Source organism: Amphiura filiformis, chromosome 6 (genome assembly GCF_039555335.1).
Source record: "Amphiura filiformis chromosome 6, Afil_fr2py, whole genome shotgun sequence".
Classification (NCBI taxonomy): domain Eukaryota; kingdom Metazoa; phylum Echinodermata; class Ophiuroidea; order Amphilepidida; family Amphiuridae; genus Amphiura; species Amphiura filiformis.
The window spans coordinates 25,649,830-25,677,537 of NC_092633.1; the positions used below are offsets into that span (position 1 = coordinate 25,649,830).

A 27,708-nucleotide genomic window follows, 5' to 3' on the forward strand; every position below is an offset into this window, starting at 1 on the left:
CTGGATTCTCCTACTAGAACACCAATATCATCAAAAGTCACACTGCTGTCTTCAGTAGATAGCAAATTTTGAAACTGGATACTCCTTCACATTGCTATCTTCAGTAGATAGCACACTCACCTTATGCACTGTTGTTTTCTGTGAAAATGCTTTTGGGATCCTCTTAAAATCTGTAAAAAAAACCACCTGTTAATGGATAAAAGATTACAAGATACAAGTTAATGGATACAAAATTAATGGATACAAGATTTACCAATATTTGTTTTTAAAGTTACTCATTATTTGTTGTTTAGATCTATACTATGATGAGCTCATGATAGGTGGAAATTGTTTGGTTTTTAGAATTGGTTTTTAGTGTGGTCAATGCGGCTGCCAACCATGGCCAAAGATACAGTGTATTTTCTGCCTTGCAAGGGCATTCAACCTGATTAGTTGATGATATACTTTACCTATACTAAAAGCAAACAAGACAAAGTTTCATTAGATGAGCTGGACAAATGAAAAACAAGTTAAGTGGTTTATTTTGAGTAGAGGTATGTTTTGGGGACATACATGTTATGTTAGGATTTCAAACTCATGTGGAATGTGGATATAGTACTTTGAGAACTCATCAATGTTGATAATTTTCCTATATTATCCTTTGTGCTTGTGGCCTCTGAAATTGTTTCAAACAAAACTGCTAACAGGTTACTAGGATGTTTTGCTTTAAACATGTTCAGGGCCCAATGACACATCAGCACAGAGTACTACAGAGAGCGTACCACCAGTCAAAGTCTCTGCATCATCCGATAATGAGGGCCGATTGTTCCATGAAATGCGACAGGCGAGACTGCTACGCAATTACCGCATATTTTCATGGTCTATCGCTAAAGCAAGCAACGCTCTATAGCGTATACGCGAAGGCACGCAGCGCTGGCGTGATTGTTTGACACAGCACAATCGAACAATCAGCCCTCATGAATATGCGAGAACTCACCGTATACAATACACGGGGACTTTGACTGGTGGTACTTTCTTTGTTTTCTCTCTCCTCTGTGCACATCAGAGATTTTTCCTGGCCAACGACATTTCATACTTCAAATGTTTTAAAAATCATTCTCCTACATTATTACTACTTACAATTCATTTATAATTCTAAAGTGTAGAAAGTTTTGACATTGAACTTTTCATACATTATTTACATCACCCTATTCAAGATCTGTGCCCCTTCATGATTCAACTAGCAACGTATTAGTAAACTGTAAATATGTTTATTCAATAAACAAACCAATGTATAGTCCCCTTGTTGCCTCTAAACTAGTTTTTCATGAACAACCTCTTCAATTAATCCAATTATGTCATACAGAAGACACGCATTGCAGCTGATTCCTATGCTATTCGAAGCATGTTTTTCTCTTTATCAAGGCCTCAAATTTCTTCTGGCATTTTGTGGTAAATCTTGTTTTTTATCTGTGTCATATCCTCTTCCTTACACTTGGATTTTAAACATGGTCAACTGCAAAGTCACAGTTCTTTAACCCATATACTTGTATACACATAAATTGACCTCTGCATTTTTGAGCACTAAACTCATACTCAACAACTAAAGGTCAACTTTAGATGTATGGTTGTTGATTGGAGGTCACAGAACTATGCGGTTGGAGATGAGACTGTTTGTAGTGTTATCTGTAACAAGAACTGACCACTAGTAAGGCCAGGCCACTAGCCGGGGATGCAATACATGCACTTGTCCGAAGGGGTAGCTGAGTTTGTCCTGGCACAATTTACCTGTGATTACGAGTGACGGCTTCATCCCGGGGCAAAGTAAATTCCTGCGAGAAAAGTTTTTATTTGAGAAAGGGTGTCTTCTTGCTATACGCTGTCACTTGTGGTACACATCTATGTCTTGTTATTCTACTAAGATAAATTGTTAGTGACGCATGGCTGCAAATTATTTTTATAGATGCAAGAAAGATAGGATATTGTACAAACTTGAAATGTGGTTTAATACCTATCATAGAGCATGGCACAGTGGTCGAGTGGTTTGCTCGGGGAGTCATTGGATTTTGGTCAGGTTTCCATGCTAGTGCTGGAAACAGATGGGTGTAGCAGGAATTGAAAATAGGACTTCCTGATAGGGTATCAAAATCAGAACTTCCCATGTTTATGTTAGGTAAAAAGTTTGTCTCAAACGAAAATGGAAAAACATTGAAGCGATATGCGATTCCTATTTTATTTATTTTTTACAAAATGGGCTATACACAAATTTATTTTTGCGGTTTGGCCCAATTTTTTCCTTAACAATTAAAAAAGAGGCTTTAGGGACATATGTGTTGACAAGTATTCTTTAAATGATGTCAACTAATTTAATCTGATATGTATATTCTATTGCTGATGTCATACGAGGTTACCATCCATTCAATATATTACAGAGTAATGAATATTTTATGACTATTTTGTGATATACAACTTCCTTCGTAAGGACATTAATAGCCATGATTTGACAGTGATATAAATTGGTTACAGATGTATTCGCTTTAAAACGGTGTCTTTTACTAAATGTTTTTTTTTAACTGCGTAAACATTTGTAAATCCTATGTTCTTTAATTTCAGGTCTGCAATTGTTGTATAGTAACATCTTTTATTTGCATAAGAATTAATGTAAAATATATTATTCACTATTTTTTCATCTTTTGCAAGTAACATAATTTGCTTTGAAGGGAAGTGGGTGAGTGAATGTGAAGAAATTGAACTCCTTTAAAGAATTTTACAATGATATTTATTTACTAACTTTAAGTCATTTTTCTTTTTCTGCAGCAAATTGAGCAAGGAAGTCCACGAAGAAGAACAAAAGCGAGTGGTGTTGTCAAGGCAACAACAATTCAATGAGAAATATTGCATCTGTTGCTTCTCATCTTTTGGCCTTATCTTCCGCAAGAGGATCAAATGTTCCAACTGCGAGTTCTTTGCTTGCAAGGATTGTATGGCAAAAGTGGAGGATTTCACCAAGGGAAAGGAAAAGGAAAAAGACGCTGCTGCTGCTGTTGCTGCTACATCTACAGCTACAGCTGCTGGTGCTGCTGCTGATATAACAATGTGCCTAGGCTGCTTGCAACAAAGGTGAGTTTTCTGATAAAAAATATTTTGGTGTTTGTGTCTTTGTTTACAAGCTCATCAAGGGATGTAAATCTTACGGAATCTTGGATCATCCCTGTACAAAGTTTAGGGAAATACACATTTTCAGGAAATGTTAAAGCAGTTTCAGGAAATTATGTTAGTGATTGTTTTCATCCCTGCTCATCTAAATGGTGAATGTGCAAGACATTAAATTGAGAGAATCAATTTCAGAAATGATTCTCCTTAAAATAGTTTTGTAAGAATCAAATAAAAAAAAATACTGTACTGTAAATGTAAAAGTCATGTGCATAATTTCTGCATAGGCATATACTATTAGGGTACAAAGAATCAGTTGAATCCCTTAAGGTAATACACTATTTTAAAGTGTTGCGATTTGGTAGTTCACAACATCTTGCGAATGGTAATGAGCTTTGGCAAAATTGCATTGCTCATTTCCTTGCGGCGTGTAGAAGAATTCAAATATCACAGAAATAATTTTGTAGGTCCTGTGGTTCTTGAGTTATGTTGTAAAGAGGGCTGAAACAACAACACTTTTGTAAAATGTACATAACTCATTAACAACAATAAATTAAGCAAGTTTTCAAATTATATAATTTGTAGAATGAACTTTTGCAAAACATCAAGGTGTTATTTGTCAATAATTTTTTGAACTAGAGAATGAAAATTGATTTTTTTGGTTAATTCGACCAACAACACCTCGTCAACCCTTAAGTTTGGCAAACTTGAGCCACTGATGTGACTTGGCAGTTTTGGCCAAATTTGCTACTCAATTATTATTTCTTGCCACAAAGTTAGAACAGGAGAACTGTATCACTGCATAGAGTCTCTTTATGGTGCAATCAAGTCGCTCCTGGTATTCATTTGACACTTGTATCCAGTAATGAGATTTAACTTGCATTTAGTTTAAGCTCTTCAACGTTCAGTAACCTTTCTAGAAGGGACAGATCTGGCTTTTTGTCTTAAGAAGAACATGTTTTGTGAATGTGAATATGACTATATCAAGCTTTAAGGAGTGATTAACTCAACGAGGGATCAAATTCAGATCTGCAGTCTGTGATATTGATCGATTATCTATGCGTCCTTCACCTTCAAAACTTATGTCATTGACAGATGAATGTGTCCTTCAACTTCATGCAGCATATAATATCATTGTGTTAACATTCATCCAGACATCCAGTAGTTCAAAGCATTATTTTGTAAATTAAATCTAATACTGGAACGTCACAACATCTAACGTCACACCAGCATCAATCAAATGCTTGATGAAGTCCAATGTTTTTGGACGTAACATAGCAAAGTGAGCTGCAAATGTTAGTTCCAGTATTAGATTTAATTGACAAAATAATACACCAACATGCTCATGATGAAACCCATGGCTTTAATTTTTCTTGTTCATTTACCCATTAGCACAATATAAAATGTGTTCTCTCCTGGCCTTTTGTACAATCGATATTACGCTGAATATTATTGGAGTAACGTCTGCTTGCGAATGTTAAATTGTTTTCATACAAGGCAGCCGATAGATCTGGCGAGCTCACCACATTCTCTAGAGTAAGAGCATTGCGACATTAACGTTACAATTTGCTCCACAAGTACTTTACTGAAAACAAAATCAATATCCAAGTATATCTCCAAAGTACTCGCATCCAAGGCTAAGCGAATCGAGTTGCTGACTTCCCAAGGGTTATGTCATTGTAGCCATGTTGTAATGTAACCAGATTTCACGGAAACCAGGTATTTTAGTTCAAGGAGTCAAGGCGAACATCTTGCTGCAGACGGTCTCTTCTCTGGGTGTTGTTTTCCATCACATAGTCACGATTTATCTGAATCAACATTTTGACATTTGGGTTTTGATAAGTGGTATTAACTGGATTAGCTCGTTTATGTAACGGGAAATAAGTGGATGGTCCGTTTCTAAAGCGGACGACGCACAATTAATATGGACATTGATGGGGCATTATTGTCGTGCTGATTGAAGTTGTGAGGACAGTATACTGTCTGAATTGCTGGTGTATAAAGAGTTAATGTCAAAGTTGTAGCTCGCTCGATATATTTCTTTCTCATGTTACAGGTGTTATATGGACAGTGAATGAAGCACCGGATGCAAGTCTTGTCCTGTCCAACAAAGTGTATGTTAATGTTACATTTTGAAAAGGATTGGGTTTGTTCAAATTCAGTAGCTTCCTTATTCTTGGGAGTTTTGCTGTTGCGGTACATATGGCTTTTATGTGTCTAGTTAAAAAGGTTTTTATTCAAACATATCTTTTATTGTCATTAACTTGCTTCAACACATATGTGACCTGCTCCCACAAAATGAGTGTAAAGTCGCAAGTTGGTAGTTTCGAGACCCCTGGCTGCTGAATTGATGTTCTTTGTTTGACGTGCACCTGTTCATGCCAGAAGTATGTCTTTGTAAATGGGACATTCTTTGTTTTTGTAAATGGGGCATAACATTCACAATTGGGCAATCACAAATAATAAACTACCGACTTGTGCGCATCAAACAAATCACATCAAAATGTAAAAAATATGGGGTCATTGGGTGAGAGCAAAATGTAAAAAATATGGGGTCATTGGGTGAGAGCATGATTTTTGGCATTCGGTGAGAGCAAAATGTAAAAATTATGGGGTCATTGGGTGAGAACATGACTTTTTTTTAAATGGAATTTTTGGGTGAGAACCGAAACAGCGCCACAGAAACCTAGAAAAATGAATTTCTAGTTCTAAATGGCTTCAAATTTCTTTGTTTTTTCAAAATAAGTAACAAAATCAGTGATAAATGAAAGTTGCTGTTCAAATTGAACTTGTAAGGGTCTTTGGGTGACAGATTAAATGGAAAAATAGGGGGTCTTCGGGTGACAGAGCATGTGTTCGTAAAAAGAATATGGGGTCTTTGGGTGACAGCGATGCTGAAAAATGGGGTCTTAACAGCCCAACATACGCGTCACCTCCAAAGTTGGAGTCTACCACCACCCACTGTAGCTACAACCCTGCACACCATCATCAATCAGATGCCTGATGAAGTCTGATGTTTGTAGATGCAACATAGCAAAGTAAGTTGCAAATTTTAATTTACAAAATAATACACCAACATGCTCATGATGAAACCCATGGCTTTAATTTTTCTTGTTCATTTACCCATTAGCACAATATAAAACGTGTTCTCTCCTGGCCTTTTGTACAATCGATATTACGCTGAATATTATTGGAGTAACGTCTGCTTGCGAATGTTAAATTGTTTTCATACAAGGCAGCCGATGGATCTGGCGAGCTCACCGCATTCTCTAGAGTAAGAGCATTGCGACATTAATGTTACAATTTGCTCCACAAGTACTTTACTGAAAACAAAATCAATATCCAAGTATATCTCCAAAGTACTCGCATCCAAGGCTAAGCGAATCGAGTTGCTGACTTCCCAAGGGTTCTGTCATTGTAGCCATGTTGTAATGTAACCAGATTTCACGGAAACCAGGTATTTTAGTTCAAGGAGTCAAGGCGAACATCATGCTGCAGACGGTCTCTTCTCTGGGTGTTGTTTTCCGTCGCGTAGTCACGATTTATCTGAATCAACATTTTGACATTTGGGTTTTGATAAGTGGTATTAACTGGATTAGCTCATTGATGTAACGGGAAATAAGTGGATGGTCCGTTTCTAAAGCGGACAACGCATGATTAATCTGGACATTGATGGGGCATTATTGTCGTGCTGATTGAAGTTGTGAGGACAGTATACTGTCTGAATTGCTGGTGTATAAAGAGTTAATGTCAAAGTTGTAGCTCGCTCGATATATTTCTTTCTCATGTTACAGGTGTTATATGGACAGTGAATGGAGCACCGGATGCAAGTCTTGTCCTGTCCAACAAAGTGTATGTTAATGTTACATTTTGAAAAGGATTGTGTTTGTCTGAATTTAGTAGCTTTCTTATTCTAAGAGTTGTACTGGCTTCTATGTGTCTTGTTAAAAAGGTTTTTATTCAAACATATATGTTATTGTCATTAACTTGCTTCAACACATATGTGACCTCCTCCCACAAAATGAGCGTAAAGTCGCAAGTTGGTAGTTTCGAGACCCCTGGCTGCTGAACTGATCTTCTTTGTTTGACGCGCACCTGTTCATGCCAGAAGTATGTCTTTGTAAATGGGGCATTCTTTATGCCAGTAGTATATTCTTTGTAAATGGGGCATAACATGCACAACAGGGCATTCACAAAGGATATACTACCGACAGGAGGTCTCGAAATTACCAATTTGCAACATTAAGTCATTTTGTGGGAGCAGGTCACATATACATGTATTTACTCCAGATATTTGCCTATAGACGAATCCATTTTCATGCATTCCTACACCTCAATGACAGCCATAGCTGAGTTCCCCCCTTAGGTCTATCCCACCTAAAATGTGAAATCATGTGGCCATGGCGGGGATATTAAACTGCATTCCATCACCAGTGTTACACGTAGACAAAAGAATGATGAAAGTTTACAACACAATACAATTCAACATCAATTTTTAAGCAGATTTAATTCACCCAATTGGGCAGTAACAACGCCAATTTGGTACAGACGGGACCCAGTAATGGCCGGCTAAATTCTGACCATCACCTGGCTCGTTGGATTCGTCTATAAATGCATTTCACATGTATTTCATATGTAGAAGCACACACACAAAGGTTTATTAAAATAGTATTAACCCCTGGACACTTCTTGTTATCTAACAGCATTTCTGATTGGTTTATAATTTGAAATGCTCATATCAATTGCCAATTATGATTAGGAAAACTATTTATGGTCAAACATGCATTTGCAGATGATCTTATTAATACCCTCCTTGATTGTTCAAAGTAAGACACAATATTCATTTTGGCCAATCGGCAGGTAGTTCACATGGGGTTAAAGCACCTGTTGGGGAAGAGTGATAGGAAATATTCAAGAGGTAATTTCTCTCCTCAATTTCTTTCTTTGCTGTATCTTGCGTATATTGATGCTCTCAGCTGCACAGTACAGCCTGTCTTAAATATAACTTATAGTACTGTTACAAGAATTGGACCCTGGGTTTTTACTTCAGATATACTGTAGTCAGCCTTGCTGCATGTTTATCAGGCTACTTCCTTATACCCTCAAAATGGTCAGCTCACCTTATTAATTATTAAGAGCCTGCTATTCAAAAACTATTTTTAAAAATTCCTACCAAACACTACATACCATATGTAAAAAACAGTTCCCAACAATGTGTATAAAATATACACCACTTGTTAGCATCATAATACTTGGATCTGTGCCCCTAGTTGTGTAATTCGTTTTTGTTTAAGATGTGTGGTATTTAATAGACCTATTTTTAGCTCAATTTGAGAGAACAAAATATGCTTTGAGGACGAATAATTAAAGCACCAATATTGCTATCTCCTGAAGATAGCATAGTAATTACTTGAGTGGAGCTATTTGTAAGAGTTTGCCGTTATCAGACATAGCCTGATCTGATGTTCTAATTTGTTGTGTGAGGCCTCAGAATTTGAGCAGATTTATTCATATATTATTACTATCTGCATTTATACAGTGTGTGCAAAATATATTTACCAGGTTTCCTTCAATACTGTCCACATATTTTCTTTTCATTTCACTTGTTGCGGCATTTTCAAAACTCGCCTTCGGTTTTCATCACCATTCAAGATGTGCATTCCAAAATGTATAGATGAGTTGACTTCTGACGTCAATGCCTGGCAGTATGCGCACACGCATCATCACAATTTCCATTGTTTTTTGCCTGGCAGTATGCGCGTGCATCATATTTTGTTCATGGCTCGTGTTTTTAAAACTCCTGCCACATCACAATAATGCTATTGAACTGGGTAGAGGTTGCATGGGGTTCACTCAAGCATATCAATATACCAGTCCCTTGCCTTTGTTGATAAACATTAAGGTCAACTCATCCATAGTAACAAAATCATTTTTGCTATCGCTCTGTTAATAAGTTTATAAGTTAGATATTATTTGTCAAATTCATAAACATTAATGTTCAATATTCATTGATAATCACTTTATATCAACATTTTAAATATTTTTAGCAGGAATGTGTTTAGAAAATTTTCAAATTGCTAAACAAGGTTTTATTATGTACAGAATAAGTAATATTGGGGTGATCAATATTTTTAAAATAAAATATTTTTCAGAAATCTATATGGCAAATTTGTATTCAATTGAGGACAAACATACCTAGTATTGGTTTTTTTTTAAATAAGATTTTAAAACTTTTTAAAGGAATTGTTTTTGGAATTTGCAATAAATTTTATGACAGAATTTATGATAAAATCCATCATACAGGGCATACAAACAGATCAGTAGCTGGCAACTTGATATGCAATATCAAACAGGGATTTGTATGCCTTGAGAAGAGTATTTCAGCAAATCTTATGTGACTGAATACAGATGAACCGGTATCACTTCACAAGTAGAATTTATCATCTATATGTTGAGTATATAAGATAAAAGAATGTGTAAATTGTCAAGTATTTGAGAATTGAGAGGATCTAGGAGTCCTGGGGGAGCCGGTAAGGTTGAATGTGTGCATGCTTTTATGAAAGCTCATAATGACATGATCAAGCAAATTGAGTTATTTGTTGCTAAATTTGATTTTGAGTTTTGGCAGTATTCAAATTCTTCTGTATTTATATTTTTCAGCAGCTTACAAATACTTTTATTTCACTAACTGTTAATCTAATCTGAATGGTTTTGCATAATTTGAATTAGTAAGTGAGTAAGAGTGCTAAATTAAACAATGACACCCGAAAAATGAAAAGTTGTTGGGAAACCGGTACAGGTGGACTGTAAAGAAATGGCTCTGTGGCTTGTTTGTGTAGTATCAAATAAAGACACCCACCAAAAAGGTCTTTATCTGGTAAGAAAGTGGAATACACATACAACATGTTGTTTTTAGTTGCAATGGAAGCTATGTAGTACATCAGAGTTCCTTCTTTTTTTATTGCATTTTTTCTGCTATGTGGGGAAAATTTTAATATGTAATTTGGAATTGGAATTTAGAATATTAGAATTAACATCATCATATAATCTCCATCACAATTGACACAGCAATTTTAAACTACTAGTACTATTCCCCACTTGTATAAAGTGAAAAATGTTCCATCCAGCTCTAACTAATGTGATATCATTTAATACAAATATTGGACATTAGAATGATGAAAGCAACCAGCTTACTGGAATGGGTATGGAAGTATACAAACTAATAAAAAATGAGCATTCTAGGTGACTTGACTTTCAATTTCAAATATTATTCAGATTCACAATGGTCTCTTCCCAGTGGCATAGTTCAATAACGTCAATTAACAATAACAGTGCAAAATTTTACCTCAAGTTGCAGAGTATGAGTTTTTGTACCCAAGTTTTAAAGGTCATTCAATTAATGTGCAAATGTATTGGGGTTAAAGAACTATGCCTTGATAGATGAGCATGTTGTGGATCCTAGTAAAATAAATGTATTTGTGCAAGTAAAAAAGGATATTAGCAGGCCGATTGGCTATTCCAGTTGAAATTCATACATCTTCTGTCAAAGACATGACCGTAATCTTCCACACAGGGATTGTAAATTTTAAATGGGGTTACCCAGTATGGACATAATTAAATCAGGAGAAATTCATAACATAGTTGATTGGAGATTGAATTAGTTGTGCTCTGTGATAAAACTAATTTGTTCTCCATCGATTGAATTGGATTATTGAAAACAAGTGTGCTATTCTTATAGCTTATTGTCTGGGTTTTAATACCAACAGGTTAAATATAAGTGTGTGCTGCTAAAGCTTGTAGTTTCAAATAACAATGGATTTTTCTCTGGATTTATAGTGTTTTTGTTATAAAACAGTATTTTAGTAAAACATTCAACACTCATGTTAAATTTTAACATTCAAAGTAAATATCACATAATTTTGAAAGTATTATGCTAAAGCACATACCTTATTATTTTTTTCAGTTGACAATTATAGCATGATTAGTCAGTCTTCAGCTAATGTGCACATCATGCTTGTCTGTCAAATCTTCCTCAAATTGGTATATTACTCAGGGATTGAAATTGCTTTTTGTGAAGAACAGTTCAACAGCAGGCTTGCCTCCCTGTACTCAATTTGCCTCCCTGCACCCTGGGCTCAAGTTTAACCTAAAAAAAGTACGATGTTCTCGCTAATTGGTTACAGGTGCACACACATTTCTTGTAGGAATTATTTCCTCTAGCTGCGTCATAAATTGATCAATTAGCACCAATAGATGTGTATTTAGAATAGCTCATGGTGTCCCGGCATGGTGTTATCTGCAGTGGTGGCAACAAGATTTTTAGGGGGGCATTGGTGGAAAAGGTTTACGAAAAAAAAATTCCGTAAAATTGTAGCGAAAAGTTGAAATTTTCATAATTTTGGGAATTTTAATCCTGACAAGGCCTTAAAAGTAGGGGGGAATATATTTTGTTGGGGTGCCCCCTTGCCCCCGGTAGTGCCACCACTGGTTATCTGGTGCTTCCTTTACTATAAAACATCTCAAAAAAGGGCGAGATGGCTGAGCGGTTAAGGCATTGCGCTGTCGGCCGGGATATACGATCGAAGAGAGTTCGGGCCTTGGGCTTGCCTTAGGTGAAAATTCTTCTCCCTCCCAAAAAGTTCCTGTATGGTCGGGAATCCTTCAATTAAGTTCAGTTTCATCACAGAATTTAATTGTAGAATTTCTTCTCCCCCCCATACACTGCTTAGCACCTGCAAACAGATATAAGTAGTGTGTGTGCGATGTCCGTGGTCCGGAAGTCACGTAAAGCCGTTGGTCCCGTGTTCAGGAGGATTCATCCCTGTGAACGGTAAAGTGTCAGAGCTATTCGGAAAGAGAAGGGGGGATCATCCCCGGTTCTGATATCTGCACTCAGTCCTAGGTTCCTGGATAAAGTTGGCGTTTAATAATACAGCTAAGTCTGGATATGCCGACTCAACCAAGAAGAAGAAGAAGAAGAATCCTCATCTGTACTTTGCATGGTTATCCTTGAATCACTCACTCCCGCCCCAATTTTTCTTGCCCCCTCCCCAGTTTGCCCTTGCCACCTTAAAGGCCTTGTCAGGCTTAAAACCGCAAAATTATCAGTACTTACATCAAGTGCTTGGATACTATTCAGGGTCGGATCCAGGAATTTTTGATAAAGGGGGCGCCTTTTGGTCGACGACGAAAAAAATGTGTTAAAGGGGGTTACCCCCTCGAAAACTCAACGGTTTTGGCCCATTGTTTGCTGTTCGGGGCGGAATTTGTTCCTTTTTTTTAATCTCTTACAATTTTGTATTTTTAAGTTACCGGCGCCTTTGCTAGTAAAAAAAAAATAGAGGGGTGCGCGCCCCCTAAATCCGCCCTGCTATTTTATTACCACTACGTAATTGTTTGCTCAAAATTGTTTCCAAACTTAATGTTTTCTAGTCAGTTCTTTTGCCGTTGTAGTGAATACTTCATACCTAAGTGACTGGTTCATGCTTGGTTTGCATACCTGTGAGCAATGACTCCATGTGTGTTGTGATCAGTTTGATCATGGTTCCAAACACAGATAGTGTGAATCAGTTGATCCGGCAATGATTGAGTTTGACGTCACACTACGATGGCGAATAACACTTCTTCAAACTTTAATTGAATCACATTGCTTTTTGCTAAACCTTTTTTTATAAAACATTTGCAAGTGTAAAAAGCCTGCATTATCATCTGTTAGTGTTAACAGCATTAGCATGATTAATGCAGCAGCGGAGACTCCATGCACTTTTTATTGATAATTCTGTACTTCTAAAACTTTCCGCATCAGTGCTGCATGAAATCAAGCAATTTGGATGTGCTAATGTAGGAAGCTTTACGTGGGATTTTTTTCTGACTGGATACACAGTCAATTTAATAAAGTACTTATACAAATTGAATAAATTTACATGCACCGATCAATTGATCCAGTGTATTTTCATCGGTAGGGACATGGTAGGGAATAATTATGCATGTTTTATGTTTACCATCTCTGGATTCTTCGGTAAATTCCGTTTTAGTATTGAAAATTCAGAATGGATTATATGACATATGTTTTTTCCTTATTTAAAAAATGTCGCGTGCACATGGGCAATTATTGTCTTCTTTTATTTTAAAGTGAATTCCATGTGAATGCGAGTGTGAAAAAGCCAGTTTGCATAATCATGCTAGATACATTTTTCGCAGTGGAGTTAATATTTAAAGGAGTATTTTGTGATCCTAGCATCATCTTTTTATGACATATTCCAGTAGATGTTCACAAAAAAGCTTATTTTCAAAATTCTGTTGATTTCGATTTTGCGATGTATGTGTAATACACTGCTCCATAGGCCATTGTGTGTAATTTCGTTCTGGTACACCATCCAGAAGGTAATTCAAATTTTACAATTTTTTTGCTTATCAAATCAAAATGCAAGAAATTTTTTGCACATAAACATAATGTAACCAGTGCTTTCCTGTGGTATAAAAATCTTGACTTTTAAAAAAAACAACGTGGGGGATAAAGCTGTGGATCACAAAATGCCCTTTTAAAATGGAATAAAATTATGGAAATAAAATGCAGCAATTATTAAAAGTGGCTTGTACTGTGGTTGGTCTTTTTATATTGCCATATGAATTACCACTAGTTTTCATAACCAGGACAATCACCACATTCAAATACCGCCTTAATGCTCTGTGTGCTGGCCAGCTTCAACATAAAAAAAACATGAGATATTTTTTTCAAAATATCAAGAGCTATCTTAAGAACCACTGAACCAATACTAGGCTTGTTTGTACTCATTTTAATGCATTTTTCATGCTGATTCCAAATAGGGTCATACAAATTTACATTTCATAACTTTTGAATTTTCCATAAAAAATTGAAACTTGTCGTCTGCAATCGACACCTGTGTGGAGAAAGCTACATCTCACCTGTTCCCTATATTGTGTAGCTTCATGTTATTTATATTTATGTTTATGTTATGGATGACATTTATCAATCTTCTCCCCAGTTGTTAGATTTAACATTTACCTGTGTACAAAATCCAATAGACACAGATGTCTATCGTTTTTTCTTTGCATAGATTCCAGTATGAAAACTATAGCATGGCTGACATTTCCATTTTTTCCTTCTGGCACAAATTCCATGCTAGTATGACAAATCAAGCGTTGCAAAATTTGTTGGCAATTGCATGTTTTCACAAGATCTGTGTCACGACCTGTCATTAGCTACTTGAACCGATTTCTTCATAAGTGAGTTGGTATATGCGTGGCTTAAAGGTATAAGGCATCCACCTAAGATCTAAGCTGCTCTGTGCAATCACATAGCAGGTATGTTATTTTGATATCCTAAAATTGGTGCATTGAATGTTCTTTGGTATCCAACAGCTACATTAGATATGTTTCATGCCCTCTCATCAGCTGCTTGAACTGATTTCTTCATTGTGAAATCCATACACCCCCTATGGAAGACATCTCCCACATGTGTGAATTTCAAATGGGGTTATCTGAATGGGCAACTCCATTTGAAATCTACACCCCCTGTGTGCAAGATTAAAGTTTTGTATTCCATTGGGGTATATTGTTTTTAACAGTGGCATGTCCATGGGTGGGCTTTGTGGCTGAAACCCCCCTGCACTTTGTTAAAAATCATGTAAAATCAGCCGGTTTTTGGCCATTTTAGCCATTAAGCCCCCGCATAACTCTGAAAGCCCCTCTGAGCCCCCTGCAGGAACAGCTCCTGGACACGCCGGTGTTAAGAATACAATAGCCTAAATAATATGTTGAGTTCAAGAGCAATGTATTAGTATAGGAACTATAAGTAGTTGCTTGATGGTGGAAGATTTTCTTGGAGCACAAAGGATGTAGGCAAAATCAGATGAAACAAGTCACCCACATATTGCTGGTTAATTAAGGTCAACTTGTGTGAGATAAAATGATTGTTTTTGAGGGTTGAAATGTCAAAATAAAGAATAGGGATCAATGGATTGGGATCTTTTCATTGTCTAGTTCCTCTGAGAGAACCAAACACCTTCACACTCACTGTGAAGAGTACATTGTTCAAATCAATCTATTCCCAAAAGTACCAGAGTTTGAAGGAAAGTTCACAAGAAAACTTTGGGATGAGTGACTACTGCAGTGACCTGTCTATCTTGTTGATATTTCTTAGGCCTTCTGAAATATTACACAGCAATCAACTTCAAAACTTATACATGGGTTTGTTAGCTGAGAAATTCACATGCAGCAACTATCACATTTTTGTGCAGATAAATCCTTCTCGCCCTTATGCAATCATTCAGTAATAGGTTATCAGATTGTTACACATGGCCTACTTGGAATAATCATTCCAAGTCTACAGCACTTAAATACTCATCAAAACAGCGCAAGATATATGCAAACAGAACAAGAATTCCCTCATGAACGCGATGTTGTTAACTTTATAATAAACTGCAGTATCGTTGGGCTTGCAGTATAACGACATCATTATACGCATGTTTACCCAAAATATAAGTCATTCCAATTTCTCTGATTCAAAATAAATCTATTCATGTTTAAGTAAATATCGTCAGAGCAATAAGTTAATAATAATCACAGTATATTGCATACAAGGTGTGGGCGTCATGCTTTCTCTTCATGGAAAGTCATATTCGGGTCAACCATGTCATCGACGATTTGTAAAAGTTAATTATAAATAAGATGTTGTGATCATAATTTAGATGATGTCATTTTGTTATTGGGGATGCAATTTGTGCTTTTTAAAATGAGTCAAACATAATTTGTGATGGTTAAGCTTACCCTGCAGCATTGGGCTATGCTAGTTGAAGTCCACACACCCCCTATGGAAGACATGGCCTTAATCTTCCACACAGGGTGTGTGAATTTCAAATGGAGTCACCCACATTTAGTGTCGTCTGCTCTAAAATGGGCTATTCCAGTTGAAATCCACACACCCCTATGGAAGACATGACCTTAATCTTCCACACAGGGGTGTGAATTTCAAATATGATTACCTAAATGGGTGACTCCATTTGAAATCTACACCCCCTGTGTGGGAGATTAAGGTCATGTCTTCAACAGGAGGTGTATGGATTTCAACTGGAATAGCCTTTTTAGTGTTATTACATTAGAGGGGAACATAAAATGGCAAAACTCTATTCTACAGGTTAGTAACCTTGATGATCAGCATGCAAACTCATGTTATACCCCGTAAACATACTAATGTGTTATTTTCAAGATTGCATCATGTTAATGCTCTCTTTTCCTTCCTTGATCAAATATTTTTTCATGGAATGATATTTTCTAATTGTAACACTCTTTGTAATAGTTTTTCTTTACATTAGTTAATATTCAGAGTTCCCATAATGCATTTCATCCCTGCACTGATTTGCTATTCTGTGCAACATGGGTCGATATTGACAAGAAATACCTCAATTGCAAGATCTGGATGAGCTCTGTTAATTGAGGTATTTTTTTGTCAGTATTGACCCATGTTGCACTGAATAGCAAATCAGTACAGGGAAGAAATGCATTGTGGGAAGTGTAAGATATAATTTCTGGATAACATCAAAGAAAATGAAAATAACAATATTCTCAAAATGGCGGGATGATATTTCAACTTCCTCCCTTACCATGCTTACAGCAAAAAAACCTCAAAATATATCCGGATATCCACTTGAATATTTTAGCATTATCATGTCTCATTTAACAACATATTTGAAATCATACATCATTGAACAATTTCCAAGAATGAAACTTTAAATGAAACAAATGGATTCATATATCTGAAGAAATACATTAAGTCATTAGCTGGGTAAGTTCCATGCATATGGCAAAACCACAATATGACTTCATTGGGCTATTCCACTTGAAATACATACTCCCCTGTTAGTCTATTCCAGTTCAAATTCATACACCCCCTGTGGAAGACATGACTTTAAACTTCAATGCAGGGAGTGTGAATTTCAAATGGGGTTATCTGAACAGGTAACCCCGTTTGTAATCTACACCTTCTGTGTGAGGGATTAAAGTCATGTCTTCCATAGGGGGTGTATGGATTTGAAGTGGAACAGCCTATTTCTTGCCAACAACCTCTGTCAATGAAGGCAAAAGCTCTTTGAATGATAATCTGGGTTTGTCATATATACTGCGCCAAGAAAGTATCCTTACACTTGGAAAAATAATCACAACTTCAAAACTGAACCATATTGGGGTAAATTTGTTTTTTCAATAGATGCACTATCTAATCCGGCACATTTTGACACCCCATTGAATCCAATGTGACTTCAAGAAGCAAAGTTACAAGCATTTGATTAGACGAAGGTCCAGTTTTAAAAGTGACACACTGGCCTATTCAAAACTCCACGGACTAGACATCTGGTTTGAGAGTGGTAAATGGCTAATTTGTGTGTACCTTTGATTAAAAACAAAAGGAACAAAAGAAAACTGAAACAAAAGAGCTGACAAATAAAATGCAAGTTATGAAAAGTACAGAGAAGTAAAAACTGTAATAAATAATGCTTTAAATAAAGCTTCATTGAAGAAACTGTGTAGTCTCTTTGTTGCGCTTGTTGGAATCTTTTTGCGCCTTGTATAGGCCAATTTGTCACTTTTAAAACTGGACCTTCGTCTATTCAATTGCTTGTAACTTTACTTCTTGGGGTCACATTGGATTCAATGTGGTGTCATAATGTGCAGGATTAGATAGTGCACCTATTACAAAAACAAATTTACCCCAATAAGGATCAGTTTTGTAATTGTGATTATTTTTCCAAGTGTAAGGATACTTTCTTGGCGCAGTATATAATCTTATTCATTTAGAACCCTTGTAAGTTTTGTAAGTCTTTGCAACAGCATAATTTAAAAGCCTTCCATTAATCATAACCAGTACATTGATTATTTATATCCTAAAATTGTTGACGTCAATGTGTTCAGTGTTTTTATTTTACTAGTATGATGTTGGGTTATTTAAAACTTGGCAGAGATAATTTGTAATTCGGGGAAAAATCCACCCACGTATGTCCTGGTGAACTACATCACAATAAATAGGTCTATGGTGTTTGTCAAAAGTTACTGCAACACCTATGGAAACTATTATAGCCAATTTATATCATTTTTATTGTGCTTTAAAGTTTTTTTAGATATAATCAAATATATTAAGAATTCCACATTGTCTTTACTTTTTAATTATATAAGGCCAAATAAAAAAAAAGGTTCGTCTCAAAGCTTGCGCGCGCGTTTGTAAAATCCCACGATTTGACAAAAAACAAATGCGGAATTTTATTTATTTCAAAAAAAAAAAAAATTTTAAAGTTTTTTCCAGAAAAATCGGCGAAAATCAGACTTTTTTCTCAAAATACCATGAAAAAAAGTCGGGAAAAAAAAAAAAAAAAAAATCGCATTTCACATTTGTTTTAAATTTCTCGTGAGCTTTGAGACAAACCTTTTTTTTTTTGGCCTAAGAGGCTTCTATATAAGATATTTTCCATATGTGTAAATTGTACAATTTCTGATTAACTGCTTACAAGAATTACCCAGAAACGTGAGCTGCTTAGTACTCCCACTATACTGCAGTTTTATTCTTATTCTCTTCCTTTCTTTTCATGTCGCTCACTCATATTTTTCCTGTGTTTTCTACAAGTCACTTGTTTGTCTCCATTTTGCATCTTGTTCATATACAGAGTTTTCTGTGTTTTAACCCCATGACAACTATGCCGATTGGCCAAAAGGAAGTTTTCATTATCAATTGGACCAATCAGCAACATTGTTAGAATAAATTCACCAAGCAAAAAAATCAGGGTGAATTATTTGCCAAGCTCCATTCTGATTGGTGATTAAAGTGAAGATATCATGTAATTGACCAATCAGAGGCAATTAATGTTGTGTTCAGGGCGTTAAAACCTTTAGCTTCTGTCATCTCTTAATTCTCAGGTTTCTTATTGTTCTATTTCTACAAACAGTGGCATAGATTTCTTTTTGTCATTGGGGGATCCCCAGATGGAGTTTGTGACAAATTCTAAAGTGGAGAGAATCTAGTTCCTTGGTACAAATGCGTGCAAACTTTTTATGTAATTTTAAGCTAACATAGTCAAATATGATGTAAATTTGCACAAAGTGTGCAAAAATGTGCAATTTTTAACCTAAAATGATCAAATTTCATTATTAAACCCTCTAAGTAAAGTAATTTTTGCTATATTTACAGTACCATACATTTTTGTACAAATTTGTATTTCTTCGCTCCTCTTGCTCATCCACGTGTAAACATGACATCATCTTTCAAAAGATACAAGCTCTGATACATAGAATCAGAAATGTCTTTATTGTGGATTGCTGGATATTTCTGTCTGCTTTATTGGAATATTGTACCACTCTGGGATTTCACTGATGGTAAAAAGAGTGAATGCAAATCTCTTGTTTCCGACACCATATCAATTACAGTCTAATAGATTACCCAGGAACGTGAGCTGCTTAGTACTCCCACTATACTGCAGTTTTATTCTTATTCTCTTCCTTTCTTTTCATGTCGCTCACTCATATTTTTCCTGTGTTTTCTACAAGTCACTTGTTTGTCTCCATTTTGCATTTTGTATTATACAGAGTTTTCTGTGTTTTAACCCCATGAGAACTATGCCGATTGGCCAAAAGGAAGTTTTCATTATCAATTGGACCAATCAGCAACATTGTTAGAATAAATTCCCCAAGCAAAGAAATTAGGATGAATTATTTGCAAAGCTCCATTCTGATTGGTGATTAAAGTGAAGATATCATGTAATTGACCAATCAGAGGCAATGTTAGATCGGCAAGTATAGTGCTCAGGGCGTTAAACTCTTTAGCTTCTGTCATCTCTCTTCTCAGGTTTCTTATTGTTCTATTTCTACAAACAGTGGCATAGATTTCTTTTTGACATTGGGAGGATGGGGTTTGGTGACAAATTCTGAAGTAGAGAGAATCTAGTTCCTTGGTACAAATGCGTGCAAATTTTTTGTGCAATTTTTAAGCTCAGCATAGTAAAATTTGACATAAATGATTAAATTTGCTCAAATTCGCACATAGTGCACAAAAATGTGGTCCAAAACACACATACGTAGTGTCAACATAGGGGGATGATTGTATGGACCATCCACTCTTATCAAAATATTGGGGGGGATGCATCCCCTCCCCTGGAATTTACGACTATGTGTACAAATCTCATGTTTGTTTGTGGGTGTATTTTGTGTGCGTGTTTTCCAAATTTGTGTAATTGTTACTATTTATGTATGTTTCTGTCAGATTTAATGTTCCTAAAAGTCCAAGGTAAACTGGATAAATCCATTATTTCATTACATTTATATCCACACATTATTGACTTTCTTTCATGTTGGCATTTCTAGGAAATGATGTGGTTTTGGGTTAGATGCGTTAAACACATCAACTATTAACCATGAAGTACAATTTAGTCGGCATTTTCGTCAATTATAATTTTTTCTGTATCAAATTAAACTCATCTCAATTTCTTTCAAAGCAGACAGGCAGACAAGCAGATGCTTTTGAATAAAAGATAAAACAAAATGATTGCACATATCAGGCACGTATACAGAACTTCAACAACAGGGGTGCAAATTTCTTTGTGAGCTAAGAATGGATCATACAAGATGTAAATATTACATATTGAAGCTTGTAATGGAACAAATTCATGCAAAGCGTGCCTACATTTTTAAAGCTGAAATGGTCAAATATGAGATTAACTTCAAAATCACATGCACACAGGCATTTCTCTTTTCTCCAATTTTCCTTCTCTTTTTTTGAATACCCAGGGGGGCACAGGCCCATTTGAAAAGGGCTGTATAAGCTACTGCATAGTATGCATGTAGGTAGTTTCCCACCTTTGCCCCCTCTTTCGGGCTCTGCCACTGCACCTCCACCCAAACCAAACCACCCCTATCCCAGATCTTGTGATAATTTAGAGTCATACCTTCACATGTTTCATTAAAGGAATGCTGCATAACTTGACATTTCATGATGTGAAACATTATAGCCAACACCTTTATTGGGCTAGTGGGACTAAGATATCACATCACCAAATAAATTGTATCCAGCTCTATCTCTGGCGAGTGTTTTCATACTAACCACTATATGGGTGCACACCAGTAAATAGCCTACATTGACTTTCTGTACAAACAGGGTCCGGGAAAACGTAATTTTTTTGACTTCAGAGCGACTCAGCTCTTCAAAACTTACTCTTTCTGCAAGTTGAAGGTCAGCTGAAGACATCTAGTCCAGAGAAATCATACGGAGTCCAGCGTTTTTTTCAGGAAATTGCCCACTAGATCACCCTATATAAGATACAGCTTACGGCGACTCACAAATAGCTTGGTGTTTCTGAAATGTAACACATTTTGAAAGCTTAGCCAAATCTTCATAAAAGGTCGGATCCTGCTCAGTTTTCACAGACACTATATTTCCCAGGCGTAAATGAGGATTTAATATGAATCAGGGCCTAATGGTTTGTTTTAAGCCTTTCCTAATCTATTCTATTCAGTCTTCTTGCACGTTTCCTCGTTTTAAACACTGTAACTTTTCAAAAAGGACATAGGAGATTCCTATTTACTGGTGTGCACTCTAAAGGGTGCACACCAGTAAATAGCCTACATTGACTTTCTGTACAAACAGGGTCCGGGAAAACGTAATTTTTTTTACTTCAGAGCGACTCAGCTCTTCAAAACTTACTCTTTCTGCAAGTTGAAGGTCAGCTGAAGACATCTAGTCCAGAGAAATCATCTGAGTCCAGCGTTTTTTTCAGGAAATTGCCCACTAGATCACCCTATATAAAATACAGCTTACGGCGACTCACAAATAGCTTGGTGTTTCTGAAATGTAACACATTTTGAAAGCTTAGCCAAATCTTCATAAAAGGTCGGATCCTGCTCATTTTTCACAGACAATATATTTCCCAGGCCTAAATTAGGATTTAATATGAATCAGGGCCTAATGGTTTGTTTTTAAGCCTTTCCTAATCTATTCTATTCAGTCTTCTTGCACGTTTCCTCGTTTTAAACACTGTAACTTTTCAAAAAGGACATAGGAGATTCCTATTTACTGGTGTGCACTCTAAAACCCATGACAGGGTTGATCAAAGTGCAATGAAAATGTTGCATGGCTTGTTGTTTTGTTTTGTGTGATTTTTATCTTTCGATAGGTAAACTGTTGCTGCTTTTCTCAATATTATAAAATTTCCACAATTTCTTTTAGTTGAGTGGTGAGCCACTTTTTTTTATATTAATTACTGATAATTTAGTGCTATCAACCATCATCAAGTTCTGTGGAAATTAAATGATTTCTGACTCCCCGTAATTCACTTTGCCTCCCAAGTAATGCCCCCATATTTTTTTCAGCCCAACTACCTAGTTCAAATGAGTCCTCAATAAAATTGTTATCTTATAAAAAACATGATCTACCCTCTCCGAGGTGTACTCAACATGCCAGTGAATCTGGCCTTGGCTGGACAGCGACCACTGGAAGTTTGCAATCAGTTGACATTAGGTTTCATTGCCTGAAGAGAATTGAACACAACTTGAATTCCCACCTGGGGTTGGTATCTGTCAATGAGGTGACCAAATATCCAGGCTGTCATTATAGCTAGAAGCAGTATATAACACAGATGGGTCAATGAGTTACATAAAAATGACCTTGTGTGGTATTTAGTTCCCAGGAAGTGAGTTTTGCTGAGGCAATTTGTGGCTAGAAGAGTTATTACCGTCGATTTGGTTGAAAAAGAAGGTGAGACATGAACAATTCTGTTCAGGCAGTGAAACCCAATGATTTGCTCCATGGTCATGATGGTCACTATAAAGGGACAGTCACAGGACTTCAGCAGTCAGAGGGATTGCAGGCTAGTCACTAGACTTAAGCAATGTGCTATTCCAGTTGAACACCATACACCCCCTTAATCTCCAAACAGGGGTGTATACTATGATTTCAAATGGAGTCAACCAGTCAGGTAACCCCATTTGGAATTTACACTCCCATGTGTGCAGTGGCGGCGCCACGGGGGCATGGGGGCAAATGCCCCCAGTCAGAACTCTTGCCCCCCTGTTGCCCCCAGAAAAAACCCAAAATTACACAAATTTCCACTTTTTGCGGCAATTTTGGGCAATATTCTGAAATTCACTTTGCCCCCTAATGCCCCCCTAAAAAAAATTTCCTGGCGCCGCCACTGCATGTGTGGAAGATTAAGGTCATGTCTTCCCTAGGGGTGTATGGATTTCAAATAGAATAGCCCAACCACTGGACATGTTTCATCTCATACCGTAAGGAATCTAATTAAAGAGCTAAAACTTTTTTTGAATTTTAAAGAGTAACACAAAAACTACATGTGACAATTGAAATAAGTAACACTTTATATATAGCAGTGACGAAACAACAAAATAACCAAATAAGAGATCCATTTTAACACATTGTAACACACATATGGCAAAGCCCAGCAATACCGAGCTGACATTTCCCATTACCTAGACACATGCTTTGGATTTCCCAAGAGAATAACATAGTGCTGACAAGAGGCTTTTTTTCACAGTGTAGTCTCAAATTGCTTAAAGCAGAGTGCTTTGTCTGTTAGCCTTGTAAGATAAATTGATCAATGTCTGTGTAACATTGAAACAGTCTTAAGACATTCAAAGTTCTTTTTGAAACCCACTTTCTTTAAAATATTGTGGCAATTGACATAACCATTTCAACAAAATCTAATTTAGCATAAAAGCTTAATCTATAAGTGAAATTGTAAATGTCATATTTGTAGTTTTGGAGAAGACACAAATTCAAGTAGCACATATTCTTACAGAAATGTATCTGTCTTGTTTTATGTTTTCTTAGTATAGCAAACTTTTCTTTTGGTAACATTTTCTGCTTTATGTTCACTTCATTAATGGTAATATTGTTTGCTTGTACCATGAATAACAAGTAAACTTTCCACATATTGACAATCCTTTTATGCTCACTTTATTAATGGTACTATTGTCTGCTTGTAACATGAATAAACTAGTACATTTTCCAAATTCTCCACCTATATTACCTGTGAGAAGTAAAGGTGTTTGCTATAATGTTTCACATGATGAAATGCCAAGTTATGCTGCATTCCTTTAATGAAATATACAAAAGGTAGGGCTTCAAATTGTCACATGATCTGGGATAGGTAATAACTCCGTAGGGGTGGTTTGGATGGAGTTGCAGTGATTGAGTCAGGAAAGGGGGCAAAGTGGGGCAGCTTCCCCCTGTGAGAGGTCTCCGCCACCCCAAAAAGCTCCCTTGACATAATTGGAATTTAAGGCACAAACTAAAAGTGACCTCCTGTAAAAATCCCACCATTAAATGAAGGTACAGACACTTAATTCTTGTTTGGATTTGCAGAGGAGGGAGCTCTCTATTTGTATGTGAAATTTACCCTAAGGCAAAGGAACTCATGTGCACCATTAATAGGTGAATGTTTAGGGTAGTATGCCTATCTATGCTTGTGTTTTGTATGTGCCATTTTCTTTAAAATAAGAGTAGGTTTGATGTGATACATTTAAGTCTCCTACAAAACATTGTCAAAGCCAGAATGTTGTCTTGGGAATGATTTGATCCTGTCAACTGTGCATGACTTTGAAATAAGTACATGATGGTGTGAGGTCTGTGATCATATGATACAACACTTTATGTGTTCCATGAGGTGAATCCTCAAAGAGTCAAAGGTAGTTAACATGAGGAATGATGCGAAATGATGCCATATTTCAAATAATATGTGTATAACACCACTTCTCTCATACTCTTCTGAAACAAAAATGCACAAACCTTACTCAGTTTGCAGTACTGACAAGAAAATGTTATCATGATTTCGAAATATTGTTCGTATTTTATCCAAAAAGGGCAATTCTTAAAGGGTGAAAAATTAGTGAAATTGTTAAAAAAAGGGAGGGGGGTTCTCCTCAAAAATTTCATGAAATAAGATGTAAAAGAGATGTTTTCAAAGTTTGCTGATGGGCAGGTGCTCATGCGGATACGCAGAGTGTGGGGGCCAGGGTATTCCTACAGTTCTCAATGCCCCATTTACAATTCTAAGTTCATTATTCCTTCCATTACAACTAGGTATTACTGAGTTTGCCATCAATAGGTATGGAATAATAATCATCCATCCTCATTTCAAATGTCTGCACTTCGTGGGCTTCTTGCAGTGTGCGGCCAGGCCCGTACGCAGGGGGTGCGGGGGTGCGACCGCACCTCCCCAAATTTGCAAAAGTATACAAAAAGTCCCAAAATTGCAGAATCAGGTTTTTTACGCTTTTTTGGTCAAAAAAAGTCCAAATTTGGGGAAGAAAGTCCACTTTTCTCAAAATTGCACCCCTCCTGGGAAAAAAGTCCACTTTTTCAAAATCAGCACCCCCCCCCCCAAAAAATCATGCGTACGGGCCTGAGTGTGCCTCAAGGGAGCATGTATATTGTAAAACATGCTTTTTGGTTATTGCGAGGTTCAGCATTTTGCTGTCAGGCAGCTATGTTTAATTTTTTTATTATTGTTTTGATGTTTGACATGGTATACAGCGACAATATAATCAAGTCCAACCATATTGTGTTACAGTTTGGGGATCAAATCCCACACTATGGACCACAATGGCCTCATCCCAATGGCATAGTCCAATAACCTCAATCAAGCAATCATAGCGCAAAAATTTGACCTCAAGTTGCAGAGTATGAGTTTTGTACCCAAATTTTCAAAGGTCATTCAATGAATGTACAAATGCATTGGGATTAATGAACTGTGTACTATTAGATGAGAATATTTTGGATCCTTGTGCCATCTCCTAACAAGACCCCTGTCAGAATGCCATTGACTTCCCCTTAGTGTTTATTATCAAGTGTTGTTTTGGCAGAGTAGTGAATTTGAAAAACAAAATTAAGCATTCAAGACAAGCAAGGCCAAATAGGAGCACTGAACTACCGGGTCCTTATGATTGATATTCAATATTAGATGGAAAATCAACTAGTTGTTGACCATGGTTAGATGGTGTTATGGGGAATGGTTATAAATGATGCAGGTTTCTTCTTAAACTTACTTTTTTTCTTAGAGGAATTGACATTTTACGATCACGTACCTGGTGCATGATGGCTACAGTTTTATCCACAGCAGCTGATAGGTGTATCCAATCATGCTCTGCAGTACCATAATAAAACTGTTTGTGCCATAGAAAGTGTACACAAAATCCCTCACTTCAACTTTCAATTACTCGCTTATATCAGGGGAACTTAGACTTTTGTTTGAGAAAATATGATCTCTAAAGTATTGTGAAACTATCCATAGCTCTCAATATCTAAGCGGCTCTAGTTTTGTATACATTTGCTATGGAGCAAGCAGATATACTGCAGTGCATGATGGGATACTACCTTTAGCTGCTGTGAGTTTTGTCATTATTATCATTATTCTTGAGAGATGTCATGTTGAAATATAACCATGCAATCTATCTTCTATTTTCTCCCAACATGTTGCATGATGCGTGAATCATTTGTATTCATGTAATGGCTACTTGGGACAAGTAACATTCAGTGACATTTACAGTTTTGCAATAAGTACTTCACATCATGATGTGGACAATTTTGTTTGTCTCCATATTGTTTCAATTCATGAGAAGTGTCAACATGAAATTGTATTGAATTTATCTTTTTTTGAAACGTGTTTTGTGTAACTTGTTTTTGCAATGTAATGGCTACTGAAACGTGATGTTTGTCAAGAATAGTTTGACATGTAAATAGTTTAACAGGTTTCAGGCCTGAGGAGGTTCAAAGCCTCGGTGTATAATGCTCATTTCATACTAAGCAGTCATAAGGAGTGTAGCTGTCATTGGTGTACTCTGCCACTAAAAAAATGCTATGCTCATTGTGAATGCTTAGTGTGATACAAGCTTGATCAGGGGTGGATCCAGGACTTTTCAATGGGGGGGGGGCACCGAGCACCACACAAAGTCAGGCGTCGCTCTGCAAAAATACACAAATTCAGACGCAGCTTTGCAAAAATTGGGCCCCCCCAAATTCACCTCTGTTGATAGTTGGTACAAGTTTAGTATATCTTTCTGTATCAATGCAATGCATTTGCAAATGAAATCAGGTTCATGGGTTTATTATAAAGCTTTTAATTTTACTGTAATTAAAACATTTCAGGCTTTTATAGGAGTACATTTGAGTACATCATTGGGGATTACAATCATACAAAAAGTAGAAATTCAAAAACAAAATGAATGCATAGCTGTTAGCAAATCATACATAATGGCCAGCGTTCGAAATTTTGGTTGTCCGTTCGCCCAAGACAACTAAAAAAGTCGCCGGACAACCAAGAATACTGATTCGGTTGTCCACCGGACAACCATAAATTTGTAGCCTTTGTCACCGTTGTAGGCCTACAGACAACCAAAAACTTGAGACGGACAACCAGAAATTGTAATCTGGTTGTCCGTGGGACAACCATTTATTTTTCCTTAATTCGAACACTGATGGCTTTAACCACTGCATGTGTTTTACATTGGAGGACAGATATTGCATGAAGCTTGGCAGGTGGTGTATGACATGCATTCCCTAAATTCAGT

At 36.5% G+C, this 27,708-nt stretch overlaps 1 protein-coding gene across 3 annotated transcripts in view; it reads left to right on the forward strand.

The window, feature by feature from the left end:
- The window catches only part of LOC140155184 (uncharacterized), a 256,145-nt gene that overhangs the window by 141,581 nt on the left and 86,856 nt on the right, over window positions 1–27,708 (forward strand). For all 3 annotated transcript variants that reach the window (XM_072177919.1, XM_072177918.1, XM_072177920.1), the window contains exon 3: window positions 2,797–3,099. In XM_072177919.1, the coding sequence (XP_072034020.1) occupies window positions 2,797–3,099 (303 nt within the window). The remainder of the gene's footprint in view (window positions 1–2,796; window positions 3,100–27,708) is intronic.